Source organism: Camelina sativa, chromosome 12 (genome assembly GCF_030686135.1).
Source record: "Camelina sativa cultivar CO46 ecotype springtype chromosome 12, ASM3068613v1".
Lineage (NCBI taxonomy): Eukaryota > Viridiplantae > Streptophyta > Magnoliopsida > Brassicales > Brassicaceae > Camelina > Camelina sativa.
This window is the reverse complement of record NC_141891.1, coordinates 8,589,848-8,605,866: the sequence shown is the minus strand read 5'-3', so window position 1 is coordinate 8,605,866 and position 16,019 is coordinate 8,589,848. Positions and strand designations below refer to the sequence as shown.

General features: G+C 37.9%; 4 protein-coding genes and 1 long non-coding RNA gene across 7 annotated transcripts; 4 read left to right on the top strand and 1 right to left on the bottom strand.

Annotated features, from left to right (window-relative positions):
- The first annotated feature begins 2,450 nt into the window (after positions 1-2,450).
- Positions 2,451-5,490, top strand: LOC104731046 (growth-regulating factor 8-like). The gene is made up of 4 exons (XM_010450302.3): positions 2,451-3,923; positions 4,029-4,202; positions 4,378-4,741; positions 4,833-5,490. Exons 1-4 carry the CDS (start codon positions 3,629-3,631, stop codon positions 5,305-5,307), a joined length of 1,308 nt encoding a protein of 435 aa, XP_010448604.1. The 5' UTR covers positions 2,451-3,628; the 3' UTR covers positions 5,308-5,490.
- On the top strand, positions 5,457-8,309 carry LOC104731045 (1-acylglycerol-3-phosphate O-acyltransferase-like). Its single transcript, XM_010450301.3, has 9 exons — positions 5,457-6,043; positions 6,239-6,475; positions 6,682-6,728; positions 6,837-6,955; positions 7,048-7,205; positions 7,356-7,465; positions 7,552-7,651; positions 7,746-7,869; positions 7,973-8,309. Exons 1-9 carry the CDS (start codon positions 5,826-5,828, stop codon positions 8,099-8,101), a joined length of 1,242 nt encoding a protein of 413 aa, XP_010448603.2. The 5' UTR covers positions 5,457-5,825; the 3' UTR covers positions 8,102-8,309.
- Positions 8,310-8,576: 267 nt separating this feature from the next.
- Positions 8,577-13,135, top strand: LOC104731044 (kinesin-like protein KIN-7I). 2 transcript variants are annotated; one of them, XM_087478569.1, is made up of 11 exons: positions 8,577-8,688; positions 8,864-8,884; positions 9,082-9,267; positions 9,343-9,432; positions 9,508-9,608; positions 9,698-9,817; positions 9,909-9,990; positions 10,072-10,139; positions 10,222-10,409; positions 10,494-10,839; positions 10,912-13,135. In XM_087478569.1, the coding sequence occupies exons 3-11, from the start codon at positions 9,105-9,107 to the stop codon at positions 13,006-13,008; spliced, it is 3,255 nt and encodes a 1,084-aa protein (XP_087334695.1). In that variant the 5' UTR covers positions 8,577-8,688; positions 8,864-8,884; positions 9,082-9,104; the 3' UTR covers positions 13,009-13,135. The 2 variants fall into 2 exon arrangements, with proteins under 2 accessions (XP_087334695.1, XP_010448602.2); XM_010450300.3 differs by having other exon boundaries at positions 8,577-8,884.
- LOC147930289 (uncharacterized) lies at positions 11,322-13,627 on the bottom strand. Of its 2 annotated transcripts, XR_015574611.1 has the most exons (4): positions 13,217-13,627; positions 12,542-12,678; positions 11,987-12,433; positions 11,322-11,887 (listed from the first exon to the last, which is right to left on the bottom strand). It is a non-coding gene; the product is annotated as an uncharacterized LOC147930289 (long non-coding RNA). The 2 variants fall into 2 exon arrangements; XR_015574612.1 differs by lacking the exon at positions 11,322-11,887 and having other exon boundaries at positions 11,926-12,433.
- On the top strand, positions 13,226-15,195 carry LOC104731043 (uncharacterized). The gene is made up of 6 exons (XM_010450298.2): positions 13,226-13,600; positions 13,685-13,733; positions 13,823-13,874; positions 13,997-14,169; positions 14,584-14,697; positions 14,839-15,195. Exons 1-6 carry the CDS (start codon positions 13,242-13,244, stop codon positions 15,016-15,018), a joined length of 927 nt encoding a protein of 308 aa, XP_010448600.1. The 5' UTR covers positions 13,226-13,241; the 3' UTR covers positions 15,019-15,195.
- Positions 15,196-16,019: the final 824 nt, after the last annotated feature.

Genomic DNA, 16,019 nt, shown 5'->3' with positions numbered 1-16,019 from the left:
ATGATCTTGCACAAATCCTCATTTGAATAAGCTTTCTCTTTTCTATTTTACTCTATTTTTCATTTGAATAATCATTTCTTGTTCCTCTAAAACTTGCTAATCCATTTTTTTCTTATCTAACTAGCTCGTTTTCTTTGTTTCGTGACACGCAATTATATAAATATTTCCAGACCAACATAGAGGTTGCAATAAACAATATCACCTTCCCTATTTGTTACATACCCGCTTCTGGACGTATAAGGTTTCTATGGCGATACGAACACCATTATACTTTATTACACTAATATGATGTATATGATCCATTGATAACTTACAATTCATTCGTACCACCGATCGAGGCGCAGCAACTAAAATACGCTTGTGACAAATACATATCAAGATTCCTAACATTTCCGGTGTTAAATAAGTAATCGACACATCTAACTGTAAAACGGTACGGATCACGTAGGTTAAGAAAAGGACATGCATGATCTTTGGGGGTATGATGTCTTTCTATCAGATTAAAATTTGTTTCAATTTTGACGCATGCAATATAATACTGTATCCGTCTTCTATCAATTTAGATGTTTGGTTATCGTACTTGGTGTTATAGTCCATGGATTTTCATATCTATATATAAACTCTTCGCCTTTATTTCAATCTTTCATAAAATTGATGTTACATATACTTACAGTACAAAACGTGCAAGTTTAGTTTTCCACTTGAAAGTTGTATTTTTATATCAAATTCATACTACAAGATCAACGTGTGTGCAAGTGCATCAATGGGTGTTTGTCCAGAAAATATATATATATATATATATATATATATATATATATATATATCAATGGGTTAAATTAGATTAGACTTAGGTCTTGGCAAACTAATCAAACTGGAATTTCCAAACCAAACCGAGATTCTTCGATTAACTTGAGATTGTTTCGACTATCGGCAAGAATTGAAATTATATTTTGGTCTATGTTCGGTTCGGTACACCCATAAACAGTGATGACTCTGCAAGTAAGTGAAGGTCACGTGGAGACACAAAAAATTATAAGCCTATAGGCCTAAAGTGTAGTTGTTGTTTTGGTCCACATTGCTTCTACCTTTTTTTACCCATAACCAAACAGTATTTTAAACTTCGGTTTGGCTTCAACAACAATTACTTTTGACCTCATCGCACCTAATATAGTAATAATACATTCTGCAGAACCAAACTGAACAGGATTTAAATTCTATTTATTCAGCAAAATTTTCTCCAAATCAAAATTAGAATATACTATATAGTTTAAAATTAGTATTATAAAATATGGACTTTCTAGTAATGGGCCATTCTTGAGCTAACATACTACTATAGCGGCCCATTTGAGGTTGAAACACGTGTAAACGCAAGGATATCGTGTAGAAGAAGCTGAAAGATCCAAGGGAATAGGAAACTCCGTGATTGGAACGTCAAAAACCCTAACCGGAGATGGCACGGACCTCAGAGGCTCAGAGCTCAAACGTCCGTTGCGTCTCAGACCATATTTATTCTCCGATCGTATCTAACTGGTCTTTTTGTAATGGAGATCAGAGACAGTCCGACAGAGACGCTCGTGTTCGTGTTCTTCTACCTCTCGATCCAATTTGTTTTGTTTCTTGGAGTTTTGCCCTCCACTTATTTTATTTGATAAATTGTTTCTGAAAGACCTAGTTCAAGTTGACACGACTTTGTTATCATCTTCCGAGTCATTTGATACTATAAGCTTGAGCTTGAAGTTGAGGTATGTTCCACTCACCGTACTTGAAAGTTGAAACTGTACCATCCATTTGCTACCTTTAGTTCTATTATTGTTAATAGGTATTCTCGTCTCAGATTTGTAGTTGTCTCAACAATCTACGTGTTGGACACATGTAGAACATTGCCTCTTTAATCTGCTCGAAACTGGCATAACAGGGTATACCGATGCTGAAAACAGAGGAATTACATCTTAAGACTGTTCTATTCTCATTCATTATCTGATTATGATTCTAAAACAGTCTCGGGCACTACTTCTTGAAACATGTTTGTGATATATGTATGTAGCCAAATCCCAACATAACATAACATTATAGTACAAGTACAATTACACTGTCTATTGTTCCTAATTTAAAAACAGTTGGGGTGGGGGGTTCACTTTGGATTCATTTACGAATATGGTGCTCTTTTGGAATAATTTTAAGACTATATGTAAATGTAACCACCGATTAAATTAGGCTACTACTATACCACTTACGAACAATATTGAATGGCCATAATAGTCCATGTGTTTTGACATTTGAACTTTTTGAGTGGTCCTATGATTTGATTAGGCGTATACGACAAACAAAAGAAAACTAGAGTTAGAGATATGTATGTATGTATTTGTATTCTTCAAGTCATCAACTTTATTTCCCATTCTCCACCACAACAATCCAATAATTTATTATCATCATATGTGATGAATGAAAGTGGGAGTTTTCTTCTTTTTTAACTAAATCAGAAGAAATTAGAGGAGTGATAGAAGACATGAAAGTAGTGGGGTCGAAAAGAGAAAGAAGAAAAGAAATGGGGGTAAGAAATTAGTAAAATCTAAGAAAGTGACCCGAAGATGGAAGAGAGGGAGAGACTGGATTAGTTCGAGCATCACATCTCTCTCTCTCTCTGGTCCCCAATGAGAAGAAAGAAGCAAATCTCTCACGGTCACGGCAACCTCATATGGGTCCTTTTTACCAACACACTTCTCCAAGCACCTTCTTTTAGACGCCGTTGCTTAACGGAGTCTTTTATCCTCATCCAAAAAAAAGTCTACACACAATTATTATACATACTCTTCTGTTGTGTGTGTGAGTGAATGGTACGTACGATGTAGTTTTTGAGAAGAAGACAAATACAAAAGACGTTACCTAAGGTCGAAGTAAAAAAAAAAGATATTTTTATAAAGAGGCGGTGTGTGTGTATCATTGTGTGTGTAGAGAGAAAGAAGTTAACGGTGTTAAGTGTTGTAGGAAACGACAACGTGGGGATGATACTGAGTAAGTGTCAGGAGAGGAGAAGGGAGAGAGAGAGTAGAGAGTTAATGAAGATTTTTGTCTGTATTCTGAAACAAGTTCGAATGTTGGAGACTAAGGAAACAAAAAAAAAAAAATCAAAAGCTTTTATCATCATGTCATGGCTGGCTCATGAGTCTTTCTAATAGCTTAGCTCTGCACCGCTCCTCTTAACCTAAAATCCCCAATTTCTCTCCCTATCCTCTCATTTTTCATAAGTGGCACTGAGAGAGAGAGACAAAATAAATAAATAAAGAGTGAGCCTTTGTGGTTGTTTTTTAAGGTTCTTTTTATATTTATGTTTGCAGAAGAGACATTAGGCTAAGAGAAAAGGCGGGTGCTTTTTTTTCTTCTTCTCTGTTTTCTTCTTTCTTGGATTTTTGGGTGTTGCTTTGTGTGAAGGATAAAGTTTTGAGTTATATCTCCTAGGTTTCCATTACAGAGACAAAAGGGGTATTTTGAGAGTTGTTATGCTTTTTAAGCAGGTTTGTAGAGGTGGTGTTTCTCTGGTAAAAGTTTGAGACTTTTTTTGGGTGGATATTATTACAGAGTCAGGAAATAGAAAGAGGGGAACTGTGTGTGTGTGTGTGTTTTAGTTTTAATGGGAACAAGAGCAGAACGTAAGGAAGATTATGTTGGTGGGTTTGGATTTGGAGTTGTAGAACATTCGCATAAAGACGTTATGGTGCTACCACATCATCATTACCATCCATCATATTCCTCGCCTTCCTCTTCTTCCTTGTGCTACTGTTCTGCTGGTCTTGGCGATCCCATGTTCTCTGTTTCAAGCAATCAGGGATACGCTTCTTCTCACGGTGATATGTTCTCCCTTGCCGGTTCTAGTTCTGCTTCTGTTACTGTAGCAGATCCTTTTTTCACCTTGAGCTCTTCTTCAGGTTTCAAGTTCTAAACCCTTTTTGTTGATTTCTGATCTATGAATTAAAAAAATATGAAATTTTTGTATGTTGGTTTGATGTGAAATTGGTTGGATTAAAATCCAGGGGAGATGGGAAGAAGTATGAGTGAAAACGCAGGTGTAGCTTTCAGTAACGCTCAGTGGCAGGAGCTTGAGAGGCAGAGGAATATATATAAGTACATGATGGCTTCTGTTCCTGTTCCTTCCGAGCTTCTCTCACCCTTTCTTAAGAACCACCCATCAACCACTAACCCGGATGGTAAGATGTCCATAGCTTTCACTTCAACAGCTTCTTTAGACTTTCCCATTTTTGTCAGTTTCTCTTGGTTACATGTAATGTTGACCACTTGTTTTACCTCTTAGTGGAGGCATCGAAGTAGATTTTTTAGTACTTATGCTGATTAAAAGAATCTGCTGTGGTCTTTGTGATGCAGTAACAGTTGCAGTGGCGAAAGGAGGTTCGTTGCAGCTTGGGATTGCTTCAATCGCAAGCAATAACACGGCTGATCAGGAGCCATGGAGGTGCAAGAGAACGGATGGTAAGAAATGGAGATGCTCAAGAAACGTGATTCCTGATCAGAAATACTGCGAGCGACACACACACAAGAGCCGTCCTCGTTCAAGAAAGCATGTGGAATCATCTCACCAATCATCTAGCCACAGTGACATTCGTAGTAGCGCTAAGAATGTTACTAGCCAGTTTACTAGAGCTTATCCTCAGTTTTACGGACAACCTGTAAACCAAGTCCCTGTGCTTTCTGCTCTTCCGTCTGCTTCCTCTTCATATGATCACCACAGGTGCCTTTACTTACACTCTTGTCAAAGTTTTTAAATCCATCCCTTTTTTATATCATTTCAAAGATTGAAACTTTTTTGTTAATTTGTGAAGAGGAGTGAGGTGGTATAGGAAAGAAGATGGTTCCATTGGAACTTTAAACCCGGAGATCCATGGAGCTGTCCAGCTGAAGGTTGGATCACGCAGAGAGCTCAAACGTCGATTCGATTATGATCTAAACTTCAGGCAGAAGGAGCCAGTAGTAGACCAGAGCTTTGGAGCGTTGCAGAGTCTATTGAGTGTAAACCAGACACCACATAACCAAGAGACAAGGCGGTTTTTTGTACAAGGGAAACAAGATGAAGCAATGGGAAGCTCTCTGACACTATCAATGGCTGGAGGAGGATCAATGGAGGAAGCAGAAGGAACAAACCAGCATCATCAGTGGGTTAGCCATGAAGGTCCATCATGGTTCTATTCAACAACAACACCAGGTGGACCATTGGCTGAAGCATTGTGTCTTGGTGTCTCCACCAACAACCCAAGTTCTAGTACCACTACTAGCAGCTGCAGCAGAAGCTCAAGCTAAAAACCGGTTTACAAACAAAGTCAAAAACCGGTTTTAGTGTTTTAGTGATTTGTTTGAAAAATCTGAGACCTTTCTTAGCTTTTGTTTGTGTGTTTGCGGTTGGATTTTGTAGAAGACGAATCAAATTGCAACTTTTTCACCTTACGTTTGAATCCTTAATCTAAATATGTTATTAATTTGCCATTAACAATCTTAATCACTTTCTTGAACTTAATTTGACTAATTATTACAAGAGTTGACCAAGACCGACAGGACCCAGTTGTGCCAACGGGGAAGGTTCTGTGTTTTTGCAGGAGACGTGACGTCAGCAATGACGTGAGAAGAAGAGTTTAGAAAAAGCATATATCCCTTTAAGCGACTTCGCAGCAAAACCTCTCGTCTCATCTTTTAAGAACTTTTTAAAAGATAAAAATAGAAAATTTAATATCCAAAAAAACTTCAGATTCCTTGATTCGTGGGAAAAGTTTAGATTTTTATTTTTTTGTTGGATTGTGATTTTTTTTGTGCGGTGATTGTATATGAACTTGAGCCGTTTTGTGTCAAGACTAAGAATGGCAGAAGAAATCTCAAAGAAGACTGCTTCGGTGGCTGATTCATCTTCTGCTGCTGCTACGGCGGCTGCTACCAATGCTGCGAGATCAAGATGGAAAATTTTGTGGCCTAATTCGCTCCGGTGGATCCCTACCTCCACCGATTACATCATCGCCGCCGAGAAACGTCTTCTCTCTATCCTCAAGTACGTATGTCTCTCAAGCACATGTTGTTTGTTCTCAATTACACAGCTTTAGGGATAAATCTTACAAAATTCTGTATGAACCCTGTTTCTGGAACATTGTTAATTAGAGTTTGAAATGTTAAAGGAGGGGTTTTTGTAGGTTCTACATTATGGATGAGCTGTTTTTATAATTCTTTTGTGATGAACAATCTTCAGGACGCCTTATGTACAAGAACAAGTTAATATTGGTTCAGGACCACCAGGTTCCAAAATCAGGTGGTTTAGGTCTACCAGCAATGAGTCACGTTACATCAATACTGTTACCTTTGATGCCAAGGAGGGTTCTCCCACTCTTGTCATGGTTCATGGTTATGGTGCTTCTCAAGGCTTTTTCTTCAGAAATTTCGATGCTCTTGCCAGTCGATTTAGGGTGATTGCTATTGATCAACTTGGGTAAGCAACTTTGGTAATTATGCAACTTGTCTTCCTGAAATGTATTAGTCACACAATATGGCCTTTTGGATGCTTTAAGTATTAACGATTTCATGCTTTTGCCATTAGTTGGTTTCGAAGCATCAAAGTGAGGATATTCTAGACCTTTTTTTTGTTCTCATGTTTTGTGACTGTATAATAAGGTAGTTCTCTCTTTTTCTTCCTAGGTGGGGTGGATCAAGTAGGCCTGATTTTACATGTAAAAGCACTGAAGGTATTATATTCATCCCCTGTAATGTTCATGACTCAAGTGGCTAAAATTTCATTGGAACCAAAATGGCTTGTATAATGGAACTGCATTGGTCCTTTTTTAATTGTGTAGAAACTGAGGCATGGTTTATCGACTCCTTAGAGGAATGGCGTAAAGCTCAGAATATCAGTAACTTTATTCTATTAGGACATTCCTTTGGAGGTTATGTTGCTGCTAAATATGCGCTTAAGGTGATTTTTCATCCTTAGTATAATCCAATGTGTAAAAGGTAATCGTTTGGAGATATCTGACTTTTGATTGGGTATATATGTGGATCTTTCAGCATCCTGAGCATGTTCAACACTTAGTTCTGGTTGGATCTGCTGGGTTCTCAGCAGAAGCAGATGCATCGGAAAGGCTCACAAAATTTAGAGCAACATGGAAAGGCGCCCTACTAAATCATTTGTGGGAGTCGAATTTCACTCCTCAGAAGCTGATTAGGTATGCTCTTATAATATTTTCTTATTCACCAATAGGTCTACTAGATGCTCACTTTGATGATACAACTTTATTGCACTCAATTGTAACCATTTGATAAAAGTGGCCGGATACTAGATTCACTATATATTCCTAAATGTGCTTCGCCTGCAGAGGATTAGGTCCTTGGGGTCCAGGTCTTGTAAATCGGTATACAACGGCAAGATTTGGTGCACACTCGGAGGGAACTGTGCTAACAGAGGAAGAAGCCAAATTGCTAACTGGTGAGTAAATATTTCTTTAAGTTCACTAGAAGTTATGGAGGATGATGATGCAATAGCTGATAGTGATGGTTCGTTTTGCATTGTAGATTATGTGTACCATACTTTGGCTGCAAAGGCTAGTGGAGAGTTGTGCTTGAAATACATCTTCTCATTTGGAGCCTTTGCTCGGAAGCCCCTCCTACAAAGGTTTGTCTACCAAATCTCATTAATAAAACCAAGTTTGTGACTACATTGGAGTTTTTTACACAACTCAAATTCGATGACTGTTTTTTTTGTGCAGTGCATCAGAGTGGAAAGTGCCAACAACTTTTATATATGGAATGAATGATTGGATGAACTATCAAGGTGCAGTGGAAGCGCGGAAATACATGAAGGTCCCTTGCGAAATCATTCGGGTTCCACAGGTCAAATCTCTAAACACATGCATTTGTATTCAATTCTGAGAGGAAAACTATAGAGAAGAAGATGATGCTTATGTGAGATTGTTGTCTATTTGAAATGTTGCAGGGTGGTCATTTCGTGTTCATAGACAACCCAAGTGGTTTTCATTCTGCAGTGCTTTATGCTTGCCGTAAGTTTATATCTCAAGACTCCTCTCATGATCAACAACTCCCAGATGGTTTACGATTGGTTTAGTTGTAGTATGATGTTCCTTTACCTTTCAAATTAATTACATATGTATACAAGTATATATTAAAAAAGAACATCAAATAGAAATATTCTTTTATATTTCCCTTTATGGTTGTATTTGGAGTTCCAAGATCTTTCTATTTCTAAAAGTTATACGTGTTTGTAGTGTTCTTGATTTCTATATTACAAATAAAAACCTCACGAATGTTCCAAATGTGATCTCATTATTGAGATATCCTAATTGTAACCTTCCACAATCCAGATTTCTGTGTTTCACCTAATTTTTTACATTTACTTATGAAACAAAACAATCAAATCTCTGTGCTTAAAATTTGGACCACTGGATCTCTGGTCAATGCTTTATTGTTTAACTTGTCATAAACACAACATTAACTTTCCTTGTACAGCAAGACAGTCGTGTAATTACCGTAACGGGAAAGGTAAAAGAGGTTAAAATTGGCAACATTCTTATTTTAGTAGAGAGACCTTGGTGGTCGAAACAATTTCCAACGGCCATGCCGACATGTTCTCTCTCAGACAGCTCAATCTTGAAAAAAACAAGAAACCTAGGGGAAGGAGAAACCACAGAGGAGGTTTTTGACCCCCATTTATTATTTTTGGCTGACTCATTCTTCTTATCTCCCAACAAATTTTCGTTGATTTGTCTTATGTCTTCATTTTCAATATGGAATTTATACAAACTAAAACTTTAATTCTTAAGTTTTCTCCCTCACAATCTAAAAATGTCTTTCTCCTCCCAATTTGCAGCAATGCTGTGAGGATCAAAAGGTGAGCCAAGTCTTATACATGTCGACGATTAGGTTTAGTCAATGAAAGGTTTTTTTCATTGGCTTCTTTCTGATACGATGAGAAAAAGTTTGATCACAGCTTTTTTATGTTTATGATATCTAAAAGTCTGATCATTTAAATTTTGATCAAATGATTTATGCGCATCCTTCTTTAATGCGTTTGGATTTGAAAAACAGAGATATATAGAGATCAAGAAAAGATGGCGGCAGGAGGAGAAGAGAAGATATTGGTGTCGGTGAGGGTTAGGCCGCTAAACGAGAAAGAGGAGACGAGGAACGATAGATGTGATTGGGAATGCATCAACGACACCACAATCATCTGCAAATTCCATAATCTGCCTGATAAGTCTTCCTATACATTTGGTAAGAATTTGAGTTGCATCTCGTTCTTACCATTTTGATTTGAGGTACGTTAATGTAGCAATTGATGTGTTACAGACAAAGTGTTTGGATTCGAATGCCCCACGAAGCAAGTTTATGATGATGGAGCCAAAGAGGTTGCACTTTGTGTCCTCTCTGGAATTAACTGTAAGAAATTTTTGCATCTCTCTTTTATGATCAATCATTTTGATATATATGCTAAAGCCGATTCTTGTGTTGCAGCGAGCATCTTCGCGTATGGACAGACAAGTAGTGGGAAAACGTACACGATGAGTGGAATCACTGAATATGCTATGGATGATATATTTGCTTACATTGATAAGGTTTTTACATACATTATTAACCTCCCTTCACTCATCTGTTTTGGTATCTATATTTAAGTCTCTGAGATCCTCTGTTGTTTCCTTTATAGCATAAACAAGAAAGAAAATTCACACTAAAGTTCTCGGCGATGGAGATATACAATGAAGCTGTGAGGGATCTCCTTTGTGAAGATAGTAACACTCCACTTAGGCTCTTAGATGATCCTGAGGTCACATTCATCTTCTTTTCAGTAAATACTCTAATCATCATCATTATCTATTTAATTGACTGATGTTATAATCATTGTTAACTTTTGGTAGAGAGGAACGGTCGTTGAGAAACTTAGAGAGGAGACTCTCACAGACAGAAACCATCTAGAGGAACTCCTTGATATATGCGAAAGTAATTAACCAGACTCAATTCTTTCTTCATAATCTGATTACCAAGCAAATATGATATATATTGGATCTGTGGTTTTTGCAGCTCAGAGGAAGATTGGAGAGACGTCTTTAAATGAGGCTAGCTCCAGATCTCATCAGATTCTCCGACTGGTATACACTTATTTTCATCTTTTAATGAACTCACATATTGTCACAACTCACAAAGTCACATTAATACTTTTTTCTCTTGCAGACAATTGAAAACTCGAATAGAGAATTTTCTCCAGAGAGCTCAGCGACTCTTGCAGCATCAGTGTGCTTTATTGATCTAGCAGGAAGTGAACGTGCTTCTCAGACATTATCAGCTGGTTCAAGACTCAAAGAAGGCTGTCACATTAATCGGAGTTTGCTTACTCTCGGAACTGTCATCCGAAAACTAAGGTCATTTTTGCAGCAACTTAGTAGTTTTCTGTCAAGTCTATTGGCAATAAGTATTGACATAGTATATTTTTGAAAGTACTACAGCAAAGGGAAAAATGGGCACATACCGTATCGAGACTCAAAGCTAACACGTATACTTCAGAACTCACTGGGGGGAAACGCAAGAACAGCTATCATCTGTACAATGAGCCCTGCTCGTAGTCATCTCGAACAATCAAGAAACACACTTCTCTTTGCAAGCTGTGCTAAAGAGGTGACCACAAATGCTCAAGTCAATATGGTTGTATCTGAGAAAGCCTTGGTGAAGCAACTGCAGCGGGAACTGGCGAGAATGGAGAATGAGTTGAAGAATCTTGGACCTGCTTCTTCTTCTTCAACCTCAGAGTTCTACACATTAATGCTCAAGGAGAAAGAAGAGTTGATTGCAAAGGTTTGTTGAATGCTTCTTTCCATTTTATTGATTAAAGAAAATATTACTCATTTCTTGTGCAACAACCTGCAGATGGAGGAACAGATCCAGGAACTTAAATGGCAACGAGATGTAGCTCAATCTAGGGTAGAGAATTTGCTTAAATCAACAGCGGATGAGAGCTCATCTTTAAGTTCAATGGATAACAGCAGAAGAAGAAGAAGCAGCTACGATTCCACAGATTTTGATGAGCCTCGTATGCTAAATAACTTGGGGAAGAGTAACCTTTACTCTCCTGATGAGGATGGTTTCCTTCTAGATGATAATACCCCTCAATTTCCCGAGCACGATATACATGATAAGTGGGAGGTGATGGCTCAAAGCACCACCCAAGAACCAGAAGATGCTTGCAAAGAGGTTAGATGCATTGAAGTGAACAATGGAGAAGCAGAAAGAGTTCAAATCCAAGACTCAGTAGGCGACATTGTTGAAAAGAAAGAATATGAGCAGCAAAACCACAAATCTTTTATACCCGATGAGTCCGAAAAGGAAGATGCTGATTCATCTTTAAAAACAATAGATACGGAGTTGAGTTTATATGGTAAACTTGAAGCTGAAGATGAGCTAGTAATAAAGAAGCTATTAGAAGACGTCCAAGAGACTGAGCAGTCTCTGGAAAAACAAAAGCAATCTTCGAAGAACGAAGACATGAAACAGTATTCTTCTAGGGATGATAAGTCAGAGCAAGTCACGCAATCACCCCTTGAGGAAGAGCAATGTGTACAAGTCTATGAAGGCTTTGAAGAACTTGAAGCCAAAGATGAGCTAGTAATAAAGAAGCTACTAGAAGGCGTCGAAGAGACTGAGCAGTCTTTGGAGAAACAAAAGCAATCTTCGAAGAAAGAAGACATGGAACAGTATTCTTCTAGGGATGAGAAGTCAGAGCAAGTCACAAAATCACCCCCTGGGGAAGAGCAATGTGTACAAGTCTCTGAAGGCTCTACAGAACTTGAAGCCAAAGATGAGCTAACTATAAACATGTTAGAAGAATCCCAAGAGACCGAACAACCTGTGGAGAAGGAAGACCACAAATTTAGTTGGACTTCAGAGAAGGAAGAGAGAGAACATAATTTATCAGTGGATCAGTCAGAGCAATTAAATAAATCACCCTCTAAGGAAGAGAAATGCGTAGAAGTGTATGGAGACTCTGATAAAGATGATAACACATATGAGGCTCTGAAGAAAAAAGTGAAGGAAATGCAGAAGACAATTGAATACTTTATGAGTATGCAAGCAGAAGAGAAACAATCTCCTTCTTTCAATACGATAGATGAGAATATGAGTCCAGGAGATCACTTCAAGATGAGAAGAAGTCGAAGCTGCAGAGAAAGTCTCTTGTTTACAAAGGCATATGCTGCTGCTGCTGCTAGTGGAGGCTTCATATTCAAGGCCTCTACCCCATCCTTTGATTCAGAGTCCCCTATCTCAGTGGACGCAGAGAGCATTAAAGATTCCGATACAGATACTTGTAGAAGTAGCTTCCATGAATTTATGGCAGGACTTAAAGAAAGAGCACTGCAGCACAATTCCACGCATGAGCTGAATCATAGTGATACTGAGACAAAGACGATGAAACCAGAAAACACAGATGATGGTGACAAGAAATCAGAATTCGAGAGACAACAAAGCCAAATAGTAGAGCTTTGGGAAGTATGTAATGTACCTTTGGTTCACAGAACCTACTTTTTCTTGCTCTTCAAAGGCGATCCATCCGACTTTGTTTACATGGAAGTCGAACTCAGAAGGCTATCTTTTCTAAAAGACTCGTCTGAGATATCGAGGAAACAAGCTGCCAAAGCACTAACACGCGAGAGAGAATGGTTAGCTAAGCAAATACCAAACAAATTCGGAAGAAAGCAAAAAGAAGAAGTTTATAAGAAATGGGGTGTTGAGTTGAGCTCAAAACGTAGAAGCCTGCAAGTAACTCACAAACTATGGATCAACACTAAAGACATAGATCACTGCAAAGAGAGTGCTTCTCTTATAGCTACATTGCTTGGATTCGTTGACTCAACACTAACACCAAAAGAAACGTTTGGCCTCAACTTCTCACCTACAACACTCAACATCAAACCTTCCTCTGGCTGGAGATTTTCAAACTCTTTCTCTCGTATTAGCTTCACCGGATGATAACAAAAACCAGAATTTAACTACAAAAATCAATTCTTTGTGTGTATAATAACAGTTTTAAGTGAAGTTGTGAAAGATGTGTATGTATGTGATTGGAATCTAACTCTACTTCAATTGGTATTTGAAACAGAGATTTACCTAAACAGAGGAAAAAAAAATAAAAACTCATATAGTATAAAGGAGAGAGCTTTATAGATAAAGCTCCGACCTTGGAACGATTTGTAGAAGCAACAATGGCGCAACTAATACGACCAATAAGGCAATTGTCACCGCAATGTAATCACCATTTTCGTAATCTCCGCCATTTGTTTTCGAAAAAGCTTCCGAGCCCACCTTCTTGTATCCCCACTCTTCTTCTTCTCTGTCCGTCTTTCTCCACGGAGAGGTCTCCACCTCGTCGGCGAATTCGTCCCGCGCCACCGGAAGCTCTCACTCCAACTGTTGTTATTGCTGAAGACGATGGTGATAGCGATGGTTCCGAGTCTGACTCGTCGAGGAGCCGTAACCAGCGGAAGCGTGACGCTCGCCGCGCCGTCAAATGGGGGTTAGAACTTGCTTCCTTCTCTAGTGATCAGGTTAAGCGGATTCTAAGGTAAGCTTCTCAAAATCTTTCACTTTTGTATAGATTGTGTTGGTATTTCTGGTTTTAAAGTAATTGGCTTTTTCTCAATCGTAGAGCTGCGTCGCTTGGTGAAGAGGTTTATGATGCATTGATGCTTGGGAAGGTAGTTACTTTGAGTACATTTGGACGGTGTAGCTACTTTTATTGTATATTTGGGACAATGCACATAAGATGTTTGTTGTTTTGCCGCAGAGACTAGGCTCGGATGTTCGAGAAGGGAAGCGTAGACATTTCAACTATATCGGTGAGGAAAAAGAAACATCATTTATAACTAGATTGAAATGTTGGAGGATTTGATCTTTGTATCTTACGATTAGGCAATGATCTGAGTGAAATGTTTTGCTAATATGGTATATATGCTCTCAGGGAAATTGTTGCGTGAAGTTGAACCTGAGTTGATGGACACTCTGATACATGCTACAAAGCAGGGTGATCACACAACGCTGCAAGCGCTGATTAGTTCAGCAAAGGATGTTGCAGATGATGCAGGAGAAAGCTATGATGATGATACAGAAACAGAGTCAGCAGATGAAGATGAGGTAAGTGTAAACAAGAAAAATCTCAATATAAGTATAACGTTGATATCTAGTGATTAGACAAGAAAATTGTCTCCTGGATGGGATAGTTAAAATTACATTGTTAGGATTACTTCAGTAAGTGAATGGGAGATTGGATTCTATATAGTTAGGGAGATTTTTGTTGTTAGTCAAAGAGGAATTTATAAGGATATACCGGCTAGTAAAGTAGAGAAGAGAACATTCTGGTTTCTTAAGAGGAACAAGGAGCTTCTTTTAGCAGTCTCTGAAACTTCTGCGAACATTCATGAATAGACTTTTAACCAGCTAGTGACTACATGTGGAATTGGATGAAGAGAACTCTGTTTGTTGTTAACATAAAGCATGGTTCAGTTGTTTGCTGTTAAACTCATTTAATCTTTGAAAGAATAACTTCAGGGGTCAGACGAATACATGGCTATGGCTGCGAGATGGTTTGATGGCCTAATCAGTCAAAATGTGGAACTAACAAAGGAAGTTTATTCTCTTCAGAGTGTTGATTTCGATAGACAGGTTAGTCAAATATGGGATATAGATATGTGCATGAGTTGTTTATTAAGTGTATGGGTCTATGAACAGGTATGATCCAAAAAGCATCATTTGGTTTAGTGATATATTATCTAACTTCTGTTTATGTCCTACTGTTGTTGATAGGAATTGCGTAAACTTGTTCGGAAAGTACAGTTGGTTCATGAACAAAGAAAAGGCACAACAGAGGAGAAGCAGAAAGAAGTTGATGCTGCATTGGTGGCTGCTGAAAAGTCTCTGAATCAGTTCCTTCGTTCCATGGCGAAGCAAATGCAGAGTGAGCAGACTGATGATTTGTACTTATGAATAATAGTGTGGCATCTTGAGTCTACATTCTCCTCAATAGTCTATTCTTTACCCAGTGACATCCATAGGATCATAGTTTTTTTTTGGCAAATGCTGTTACTATTTATAATAGAATGATACTGTACCATGAAGCAATATCACTTTGGAAATACGTTTGGTGACCTGTTTAGATCTTGATTCTTGAGGCTAAGTTTAAACTTTAAAGATTGAAGAACAAAACGTGAGATGAATAAATAATGAAGGGGCTCTTACAATATGCTTAGGTCCAAACAAGTAATATACTCTAAATTTTCTAAAAACAAACTATTAGATAAATGACCAAACTTTTGGGTTGGTAGTTGGTGCTAGAGTCATCGTTATGTCAACAAATACATATATTTTGAGTAGCATCAATTTCTTTTGAGTAGGACTTTACGTACCGTCTCCAATACACAACAAACGTTAATTTACCTAAGTTCAGGTGGAATTTAATTTCTTCCATACATGTGTGAAACACAAGGATTTAGCCTACTTTACTTAATATCAAAGTCTCTTTCATCTGATATTTCTCACAAGACCGGACCCAATAAAGACAATTGTCTAGCTCTAAGTATGTAGGACTAAGTGCAAACATCAGAGTATAAAGACAACATAATCATCAAGAAGATGAATCCGATAGATCTTTAGCTGATCTCATATCAGAATCATCTGATAACTCTGTCTACTTTTTCCTACGTCTTACTTCATCCTTTAGGAAAGTCTCTATAGATGTTGTATTTTTTGCCTTATCATGATCTTTTCATATTTTCCCTCCTTTGTTTCTGTTATCTTTTTGTCCTCCTTTTGTTCTTTTTTGTTTTCTCCCTTTTTTACATTTCAAGTTTTTGCATTTCTCGTCATCTCTCCATCGATGTAAATTCTTATCGGACACATCATCCATCATCAAAGCAAAACATAAAACAATACTATATATCTATAAATATACACGAGTCCTTTTCAATTAGTAGTATTTTATTATGTTG

What these genes read in the sequence shown, in the direction of transcription:
- LOC104731046 (XM_010450302.3), top strand. Translation starts at nt 3,629, where the DNA reads ATGGGAACAAGAGCAGAACGTAAGGAAGATTATGTTGGTGGGTTTGGA. An exon ending in CACCTTGAGCTCTTCTTCAG is followed by an intron (nt 3,924 to 4,028) that starts GTTTCAAGTTCT and finishes ATTAAAATCCAG; the next exon opens with GGGAGATGGGAAGAAGTATG. An exon ending in TCTTCATATGATCACCACAG is followed by an intron (nt 4,742 to 4,832) that starts GTGCCTTTACTT and finishes TAATTTGTGAAG; the next exon opens with AGGAGTGAGGTGGTATAGGA.
- LOC104731045 (XM_010450301.3), top strand. Translation starts at nt 5,826, where the DNA reads ATGAACTTGAGCCGTTTTGTGTCAAGACTAAGAATGGCAGAAGAAATC. An exon ending in TACATGTAAAAGCACTGAAG is followed by an intron (nt 6,729 to 6,836) that starts GTATTATATTCA and finishes TTAATTGTGTAG; the next exon opens with AAACTGAGGCATGGTTTATC. An exon ending in CGGAAGCCCCTCCTACAAAG is followed by an intron (nt 7,652 to 7,745) that starts GTTTGTCTACCA and finishes TTTTTTGTGCAG; the next exon opens with TGCATCAGAGTGGAAAGTGC.
- LOC104731044 (XM_087478569.1), top strand. Translation starts at nt 9,105, where the DNA reads ATGGCGGCAGGAGGAGAAGAGAAGATATTGGTGTCGGTGAGGGTTAGG. An exon ending in CTCATCAGATTCTCCGACTG is followed by an intron (nt 10,140 to 10,221) that starts GTATACACTTAT and finishes TTTCTCTTGCAG; the next exon opens with ACAATTGAAAACTCGAATAG. An exon ending in ACTGTCATCCGAAAACTAAG is followed by an intron (nt 10,410 to 10,493) that starts GTCATTTTTGCA and finishes AAAGTACTACAG; the next exon opens with CAAAGGGAAAAATGGGCACA.
- LOC104731043 (XM_010450298.2), top strand. Translation starts at nt 13,242, where the DNA reads ATGGCGCAACTAATACGACCAATAAGGCAATTGTCACCGCAATGTAAT. An exon ending in ATGCATTGATGCTTGGGAAG is followed by an intron (nt 13,734 to 13,822) that starts GTAGTTACTTTG and finishes GTTTTGCCGCAG; the next exon opens with AGACTAGGCTCGGATGTTCG. An exon ending in TAGACATTTCAACTATATCG is followed by an intron (nt 13,875 to 13,996) that starts GTGAGGAAAAAG and finishes ATATGCTCTCAG; the next exon opens with GGAAATTGTTGCGTGAAGTT.